Source organism: Sinocyclocheilus anshuiensis, unplaced genomic scaffold (genome assembly GCF_001515605.1).
Source record: "Sinocyclocheilus anshuiensis isolate Anshui unplaced genomic scaffold, SAMN03320099.WGS_v1.1 scaffold108, whole genome shotgun sequence".
NCBI classification, from domain to species: Eukaryota; Metazoa; Chordata; class Actinopteri; order Cypriniformes; family Cyprinidae; genus Sinocyclocheilus; species Sinocyclocheilus anshuiensis.
The window spans coordinates 539,936-550,354 of NW_015554071.1; the positions used below are offsets into that span (position 1 = coordinate 539,936).

At 34.3% G+C, this 10,419-nt stretch overlaps 1 protein-coding gene across 1 annotated transcript in view; it reads left to right on the forward strand.

Moving 5' to 3' along the window:
* LOC107668716 (mitochondrial folate transporter/carrier-like) overlaps nt 1-10,419 on the forward strand; it is a 14,931-nt gene that overhangs the window by 649 nt on the left and 3,863 nt on the right. The window contains exons 3-6 of the mRNA XM_016460687.1: nt 609-759; nt 2,514-2,599; nt 6,511-6,665; nt 8,408-8,521. Coding sequence (XP_016316173.1) covers nt 609-759; nt 2,514-2,599; nt 6,511-6,665; nt 8,408-8,521 — 506 coding nt within the window. The remainder of the gene's footprint in view (nt 1-608; nt 760-2,513; nt 2,600-6,510; nt 6,666-8,407; nt 8,522-10,419) is intronic.

Here is a 10,419-nt window from a genome sequence, read left to right on the forward strand (position 1 = left end):
ACGGTTTAGACAGGCTTTTAAAAAAAAAATTTGTAAAAAAAAAAACAATAATATGAATAAATATAAATAAAAAATAAATTACTCATAGTTTTCCATTATTTCTGGTAAATAAATGAAATGATTAAATTCTTGAAATTGCTATACAAACAGCAGAGACATAACGCTATGTGTATTCAGTTTCACAATCTGAACAACTGTGTCATGCTCTCTAGGTTTTGTAGTGCTGTCAAACGATTAATCGCGATTAATCGCATCCGAAATAAAAGTTTTTGTTTGCATAATATATGTATATATATATATATATATATATTTGTGTAAACCTAACATATTTTTCTTAAAAATATACATGCATGTATGTGTATTCATATATACATAATAAATATACACAGCACACACACAAAACGTTTATTTCGGATGCGATTAATCGTTTGACAGCACTAAGGTTTTGAGACGCAGCCCAGAAAACTAGAAAAACACGCACAGAGGGCACGATACAGTTTGCCTGCTAGTCTTACCTTTGCACTGGTCTTTTTCAAAGAGATTTTTAGATTATTTTGAAGCAGAAGTGGGAGTGTGTTGTTTCCCCCACTGTTTCTTACTCGTTCCAGTAAGTGATGGTCTGAAAATGCGACCCCAGTACGATAGCATGGTGCACTGCATGAAGACCATCTGGAAGCTGGAAGGGATTAGAGGTCTCTATCAAGGTGTGACCCCCAACATCTGGGGGGCCGGGGCATCGTGGGGCCTGTACTTCCTCTTGTAAGTAGTCAGAGTTGTGTTGAAAAGGGAAGCACGGAATGGAATTTCCTGTTTGAATGTATTTCTAAACACAACTTCACTATATTCAGTGTTGGGAAGGTTACTTAGTAGGTTACAGATAAAAGCATCTGCTAAATGACTAAATGTAAATGTAATTTAATAAAAAAAAAATTCTCAGTAACTGTAACGGATTACAGTTACATTTATTTTGTAATTAAATTACATAACTCATTACATGTAACTAGTTACTCCCCAACACTGACTATACAGTACTGATCAAAAGTTTGGGTCAATACAATTTTTTTTATTTACTTGCTAAATAAACCTTGCTCTACTTTAGCAAGGTTGCATTAAATTTATTAAAAAAAAAAATGTGTGTAATTTTCCAAAAGATTTGTATTTGAAATTAATGCTGTTCTTTTAAACTTTTTATTCATCAAAGAATTCTGAAAAAAAAAAAAAAAGTGTCATGGTTTTTACAAAAATATGAAGCAGCACAACTGTTTTCAACCTTAATTATTAATCAGAAATGTTTCTTGAGCAGCAAATCAGCATATTAGAATGATTTCTGAAGATCATGTGACACTGAAGACTGGAGTAATGATGCTGAAAATTCAGCTTTGACCACAGAAATAAATTACATTTTACAATATATTAGTAATATATTTTAATATAAATTAAAATATCAAAATAATAGAAATTAATTAGTAATATAAAACACGTTAATTGAAAACAAATTTTCAATTGTAATAATATTTCACGTTATTACTGTATTTTTAATAAATGCAGACTTGGTGAGCATAAGAGACTTCTTTCAAAAGCATAAAAAAAAAAAATCTTAATTATTCTAAACTTTTGACCAGCAGTGTATATATACTGTATATTTTTACTAAAACATTTTAAAGCATTAAAAAAATGCCAGATGGGAACATTTTTGACATACACGAGTCCTTGAATTTTTAAGCTGTAATAATATTTCATAATATTACTGTATTTTTAGTCAAATAAATGCAGCCTTGGTGAGCAGAAAACATTTATCCTTAAACGTTTGAATAGTAGTGTAAATGGCATTGATATTGACTATTTTTACAAAAATAAATAATACAAATAAACATATTAATCAATTAAGATATAATAACAAAATAATAATAATATAGAAGTGATCTTTCTTGAAAAGGCATGGATCCTTTAAAGTTCACAGGCCATAAAAAGAAGCTGCCAACAGTGCTGTGTCAGTTGATACTGTATGAGTTATGAAGACACTCCAGGAATTCATCTGACCTGATTTCAGATCAGGATCACTGGCAAACAAACTGTGTATGTGCAACTTTACACGGGTGCCAACACTGAAATATAAGTAGTAGATCCTTGTTGATTTGGTCTTTGTCCTAAGCAGGCTGTAATGTCAAGAAGAACATTTCTCCTAATATTTTGTTTATAGAATCAGTCATGCTGTGGAAAAAAAAGATTAAGTGTGAAGATCTGACCATAACAATAAATCTGGAGAGATGTAGCTCAGCAGTCTTATATCCAGCAGCACTGTTGATTTGCTCAAGTCCTACAGGTTGTAATGACATGAAAGTGAGTAAATGATGACGTAATGTATGTTTTCTAAGTCTACCCTCCCTGAAATCCACATGGTGATTCAATAACAGTTACTTAAAGGATGGTCAGTTTACAGCACTGTACAATAGACATGCATGTGCTAAATGACTCTGGGGACCATAACGTGGTCCTTTCTCATCTTCCCGCAGTTATAATGCTATTAAAGCGTACACGCAGGAGGGACGGCAAACAGAGCTGAGTGCTGGCGAACACCTGGTGTCTGCAGCGGAGGCAGGTCAGTTTGAGAAAGAGCCACCTGTGAGCCTGACAAGCTAAACACAGCTAAATCTGTAGCTCAGCTATGAGACGGGAACAGCTGGAATGTCAGAGGCCTTGGAGACGCTGTGTTCCTCCGCCGGATCATTCCTGTTATGCCCGAACTTTAGGCTACGCCGCACACTCTGTGACTATCAGATGTTAACCACTTGTTTATGCTTGTTTTAATTGACTAAAATAGACCAGACTGAAGATAACAGGTCAAACTCAGAGGCTTGAACTTGATTGTTTGCACAATGATAAGCAAACAAACAGGATGGAAATGTTGTTGGTAATGTAATACAATTTTCATGTTTATTTTTAAGACGATCGAATATTTTAGAGTGACACAAACCAAATAATACCATAAAACTTCACAGACATCATTAAATCCACTAATGTTTTATTGACATTTAAGCTGTTGTTTTTCCCTCCAAAAATGATTTCCTGGAGGATGTCATTAGGTAGTCATTTTAAAGGATATTTAAACAGAATGGAAAGTGAAATTGAGGATACGTAGATTGACGACAAAACTAAAATGGCATGTTTTATTTAAAACATTTAGATTAGAGATCGGATTTCTTAATAAAGTGACCCTTACGAAGCACCACCAAGACAGTTTTCTTTTTAAAAGAAATTAAATAATAAACACTTTTATTAAGCAAGGACATGCTAAATTGAACAAAAGTGACAGTAAAATACTTATATTGTTACAAGATATTTCTATTGCGTATAAATGCTGTTCTTCTATCCCTTAAAGAAACAAATGTATCACAGTTTCTACAAAAATATGAAGCAGCACAACTGTTTTCAACATGGATAATAATGAGAACTGCTCATATTAGAATGATTTCTGAAGGATCATGTGACACTGAAGACTGCAGTAATGATGCTGAAAATTCAGCTTTCAATCACAGGAATAAATTACTGTTTAAAATGTATTCAGTTTATTTAAACTGGAATAATATTTCAAATTATTAGTGTTTTTACTGTCCTTTTGATCAAATACATGCCACCTTGTTGAGAAGAAGAGACGTCTTTCAAAAACAAAATATCACTTTTAAAAGGTAGTGTAAGTTTAAGGAAAATTAGGAAATTTTTGCATAGTTTTAAATAGGGCTGGGCGATATAGCTAAAAAAACGTATCAACGATATAATGTTTCATATCGTTCAGTATCGATAATTGACATTTTTTATAACCCTTTTTAAAACAGAGCAATAGAATTTTTTTATAAATTTAACCACTGTATTTTTAATTTACTCGATTTATTAAGACAACAAATATTTTTTTTGTTTTGTTTTAACAGTCAAACACAAAATAAAATTTAAACAAATATCTTTCTTATGTTTTATATGCAGATTAAATAAGTCTTAAAGGGGTCCTATTATGCTTTTTCACTTTTTTTCATTTTAGTCAGTGTGTAGTGTGTATGTTTGGGCATTAAAAAGATCTAGAAAGTTACAAATCTCAAAGTCCACTCCAAAGGGAGATATTTAGTTTTTTTTAAATCCCTTTTCAAGAACTGCAACGAACGGCTCGTTTGGACTACAGCGTTTGGTTTCCGGGCTTTGTGATATCACAAAGCAGCCCATTAGAATTTCATTACAAATAATTCCCGCCTACAGAAATTTGAATGGTTGGGGGGGTGGGGTCACAAAGCGGCTCATTGGAATATCATTACAAATAATTCCCGCCTACAGAAATTCGAGTGGTTGGGGGGTGGGGAGGGGCGAGGTTGTGGTTAGAACGCTTGGTTGAGTGAGAGCATCAGACGAGACACGAAGAAGTGCTGCTGCAGAGTTAGTGCGTCAGAGAAAACCAAGAAGAAGAGCTGTTGTGCTGTAGCTTCATATTTTTGGCATGTCTAGAACAGCGGTTCTCAATTCCAGTCCTCGCGTACCCCCGCTCTGCACATTTTGAATTGTTTATTCAGTGCAATGAAATAACAACTGTCTATAAAAAACTTGCATAACGTCTAAATTAACATATAAAAAAATCAAATATAATTTCGTAAATTGCATAAACAATTATGAACAAAACAGCATAATGTATTTATGCATTGCTTAATACAAAGAGCCGAAGCGCCATTCACACAGATTGCATTTAAAAACAAAAGAGAATAAACCTCCACAAATTCGCAACGTGTTTTATAAACGTTTAAACTGTTTTAACTTTGCATGACGCGAGTGCAGCAGTCATATTTGTCTGTCTAAAAAATGCGCTGAATATGCGTTCTGTATGAATGGCTTGGTTTGGGTTTTAACCTAATCAAGATGTTCTACGCATTGAGCTTCTATATTTCTAATATTTTGAATGAATAACACAGCAGCGGCGCGTCTCGTGGGCTAGACTAACAAAACGTTAAAATGCAACAACGTCACTTACATTATCATCACCGCATCTCGCACGCCACTGATGACGCTCCCTGACACACTCCTAACATTCGATTGCACCGTTTTTGCATTCAAATGCAATTTTTTTATTTTAAATTCGACTAATATTCATTCTTTATTCACAATCTCCTCATCACATACAAGCGTCACTCATAGCACGTGCCTATATCGTGCGCTATATCGAACATTTTTTCTATCGTTATCGATGAAGGTGTACCGTCGATAAATACCGATACCGTTTTATCGCCCAGGCCTAGTTTTAAACCAGATTTTACAGAAATGAGCTCAAAATATGATGAAACATTGTTGCCAGGTCACAAATTTACAGTAACTTACCTCTAATTCGTTTACGTGTTGCTTGAGGTAACAGTAGATGCAGTAGTAACTAAAGAGTTCACAGTCGCACAGTAAATGTGTTGTACGTTCAGTTCACTTACACTAATGTTATCAGCGTTTAAATGAGATTCTCTGTTTGCCGTTGACTGCGTGAAGCATTGGCCTTGATTCTGTCTCTGCAGATTTTAATCACGTTACTGCGTTCATTTCTTTAAAGAAAAATGGCAGGGAAAAATTATTTGCAATATCACAGTTCATTCCAGTCAAGAATGCAGGAATAATATGCAATCAGTTTTTACCACCTAATTAGCACGTTTTACTGAAAATAATGCTGTTTCAGAGAAATCTTCAAAGCATTATGAGACATTTTTCTGTAAAGTGTGTCGGAGTAGAAGTAATTTAGGAGGACGGGTCTTAGTGAAGGGTCAATTGCCAGTTCTCTGTTTACTTAATTGTATGGGAAAAAAATTTAAAACAGAAACTGCAACTTTACATTTCTCAAAATGGCAACTTTATTACAGGTAATTGCAACTTTATATCTTGTAATTACGACTGTATGTCTCATAGCAATGTGACTTTATTTCTTATTTTAGACTACCTCACAATTACCAGATTTAGGTTCTACACAAAGGTTGAAATTTACCTATGTTTGTGATATTTTAAAAAAGAAACTAATTTAATTTCTATCCTATTTCCATCCTGTGTGTTAATATACTGTATATATATGATGAGGATATGAAAGTGCATTGCATAACAAGAATGACCAGCTTCAAAACGGTTTTCTATGTGGCCGATTTGAAACTGACAAAAAAATAGAGAAGAAACAAGAGTGTGGTATCAGCTTAGGAAGTGAAACACGCAGCTTTTTTCAATTCATCACTAAAAGAATATTGAGGAAGAAAATAGTCCAACAATATCAGTGCAATACAATGCTATCACTAACTAATGGAAAATGAACACACTTCAGCTTTACCAGTATGACCAAAAACATACTCAACCCCAGCCTGCATTTTTAGACGCATAATGATAATACAGCAATGAATTATTATTCCTATTGGTCTCTTTTACATGTAAAAAACTTGTCTCAGATCTCAGACAGAGCACTAAGGTGGAGAGACTAGTTAAATGTTGGTGTGAAGGTCCCCTGTTCCATGTTTCCAGGCATGCTGACGCTTTGCCTCACCAACCCGGTCTGGGTGACAAAGACCCGGCTGGTGCTGCAGTACAATGCAGACCCTTCACGGAAGCAGTACAAGGGAATGATGGACGCCCTCGTGAAAATATACCGTCACGAGGGTATCCCGGGACTCTACAGGGTACATCTACAGATTTTAAACTAACCCGAGATCTGTTGCAGATGTAATAGAGCTTTCATGTGTGCTAATCTCAAGATTAAAGTCAACATGAAATTAAACATTTGTCCCAATTACTTCCTGAAACACACGTTTGGTACACAATTCCCCTTTGTGAGAAAGAAGCACTTCAGCATACTTAAAAAAAAGAGTACTTAATTTGAAAATAGTATCATAAAAAAATATACTTAAGTGCAAATTTCATTTATTGTTTTCTTAAATGCACGGTATTTACAATTAAATGAAGATGTAATTGGTTAAATTTGTATTAAATGCAATTAGTTGTTTTTTTTAACCCAGTAAATCAGGACGTAAGTACATCTTTATTAGTGCTGTCAAACGATTAATCACGATTAATCGCATCCCAAATAAAAGTTTTTGTTTACATAATATATGTGTGTGTACTGTGTATATTTATTATGTATATATAAATACACACTCATACAGTATATATTTTGAACATATTTACATGTATACAGTATATTTATATTATATATAAATAAATTTAATATACAAATATAACATATTTTTCTTGAATATATACATGCATGTGTGTGTATTTATATATACACACAATAAATATACGCAGTACACACACATATATTATGTAAACAAAAACTTGTATTTTGGATGTGATTAATCGTGATTAATGGTTTGACAGCACTAATCTTTATATATAATTTCATTATTCATACTTCTGTTGTCTCTGAAATATGGTTAAAGTGTACTGCTGTAAAATGTACTGACAAGCATTTATGGTAAACTAAAATATACTTCATTTCTAGTGAAACTTACATGTTGTGTATTTAAATATATTTATAACTACACATAAATAATGATGGCATTGGAATTTAATACTAAAATATATTAACTTTAAATGTAATATCAAATAACCCTCTACAGTTAAAATTATAATCAAGTGCTTTATATGTGCTTTAGTATGTTGGTCAAAACATCAAAATATGTGTACTTTTTAAAACATGACAAAAGATTATTAAAATATGATTTAAAATGTACTTTAAAGTAATTTGACATCATTTCATAGTCCATTTAAAAAAAATGTACTTGTGTGTTTAGAAATATAGTCCTGAAAGTTCTCTTTAAGTACACTTAAGTGGCCTTTTATTTCATTAGTATTATATTATCATCAAGTACAGTTTTTAAAAATATACTTTTAAGATTCGAAGTACAATACAAGTGCACATTCAATACAATTAATTGCGCTTTCTTTTTTTCACAAGGGTCATCTGTGCAAGTTTGTCTTTTGTATTCTAAATTAGTGTAATAATTTACTAGTAATAACTTAATAACCTGTTCTCATTGAATATCATATCATACTCTGATATGTGTCACATTATGGATGTAAAATGAATTGCATTTCATGTTGACTTTAAATAGTGGGCTGATCCAGCTTTTTGCTCTGTAACATTGTAGTTTTCTGTAGGGCCACAAGAGGGTGTGATTTTGTTATGTTTAGAGGATTGATCCAGCTCTTAACCTGTGCTTCCAGTTAGGCCTAAATACAGTATAGGCTAAATTCTTTGTGAGCCACGCCAGATTGTGCTAAAACGATTACGTATTGAAGTAGACTTCCTTCTAGTTTAATTCTAGTCTAGTCTAGTTGAACACGATGACGTTGCTTTTAGTCTGAGGTAACTGTGTGATTGTGGTTTTGTGAGCCTCATTTTGTTGTTCTGCCGCTGCAGGGTTTCGTGCCTGGACTGGTGGGGACTTCCCATGCTGCACTGCAGTTCATGACCTATGAGGGGCTAAAAAGAGAGCAGAACAAATACAAGAAGATGCCATCTGAATCGCTGCTGGTGAGCAAATAAAAACAGCCTTACATTTTTAGCACACACTAGGAACGTACAATAGCATGAGATGCAGCACTGTGATTTTCATATCAACTGAAATTGTGTAGTTTTCCTATGCATATGGTACATTTTGCAGCTTATTTTGACAGGAATGGGACATATGACAGAAATGTTACCATTCGGTGTGTCATGTATGTCCACCGTAAAGGTTGCAAATTTCCAGTCCTTCAATATAACTGGAAATAAAAATGTAAAAATAAAAGATATTTCCGTGACTTTTTCAGATCTTCAAGGGTTAGTTCACCCAAAAATGAAAATTAGCCTGTGTTTTACTCACCCTCGAAGCATCCTAGGTGTATATGACTTTCTTCTTTCAGACGAATCCAGTCGGAGTTATATTAAAAATTGTCCTGGCTATTCCAAGCATTATCATTGCAGTCAGCGGGTGTTGCAGTTGAACAGTCCACAAGTCGTCAAATAAAGCACGCATTCATAATAAACCGTGCCTCACACGGCTCCGGGGGGTGAATAAAGGCCTCCTGTAGTGAATCCATGCGTTTTTGTAAGAAAAATATCCATATTTCAAACGTAATAAAAACTTTTCTCTCACTTCCGGTTTCTGTCATATGCTGAAGTCATTCCGGTGGAAGGCGTATGACGTATTAGGCGCGCCTCTGAGATATGCTAGTCTCGCGAGTTTGTTTAAAGGAGCAAAGGAAGCAAAGTTTCCTTACTTTAGCAAAGGAAAACCGGTCTCCTCTTGGCTTATATCGAAATCCTCCAACATTTTTCTTTGCAAATCTTAAGTTTGTACTTCTAATTAGTGACCGGCATTTTGTTTTGTTGTCTCTCTGCGTTCGTCACTAATCACGCAACGCCGACGTGCTGCGCCATCCGCCTGAACGCCTTCCGCGTATGACAGATGATGGAAGTGATAGAAAAGTTATTACATTTGAAATATGGATATTTTTCTTACAAAAACACATGGATTCACTACAGGAGGCCTTTATTCACCCCCCGGAGCCGTGTGAGGCACGGTTTATTATGAATGCGTGCTTTATTTGACGACTTGTGGACTGTTCAACTGCAACACCCGCTGACTGCAATGATAACGCTTGGAATAGCCAGGACAATTTTTAATATAACTCAGACTGGATTCGTCTGAAAGAAGAAAGTCATATACACCTAGGATGCTTCGAGGGTGAGTAAAACACAAGCCAATTTTCATTTTTGGGTGAACTAACCCTTTAATTAAAGGGATATTTCACCCAAAAAATAGCCACTTTTCCACTGTCCGGCCAGTTCGAGCCAGTGCTTTCCAGGCCAGGTGGGACTAATAGCCTCAGACCCAAAATCATGCTGTTTCCACCGTCAGGCCAGAAGCTCCGCTGCACTTCACTAAAACCAGCCCTTTACACGCCTCTCAGGAACAACATCACACTACCCCAGCATTTCACCAACAAAGAGAAGTTATCAGAAAACTAATCAGAAATAAATCAATGGAACTAGCGCGATCACAAAACGAACATGATAAGAGAGGCCGTTTGTTTGCATTTTTTGTTGTTTACTTAAAGATTTAAATCCAAAAGCATCGATGTTTTAATAAGTGATGCATTGATCATAATGAATTAATTTGTCAGGATTGAAAATGTCACATTGAAATAAAGTGTAATTTACCATTATTTCACAAACGAAAGAGGACACATACTTATTCAGTCGCGTCTGTTTCTGTTTATTTGTAGTCACAGTATACGTCACAGTTATTTGCTTGGTCTCTTTTTAAAGAAGACACATAGAAGATTATTGCTGATGTGAAAGCATTTCAAAAAAAGAAAGTATAAAAAAGTTATAAAAGTTTAAGTTTACAGTAAAGATAATGTAGCATACTAATAGTTTTTTTTATA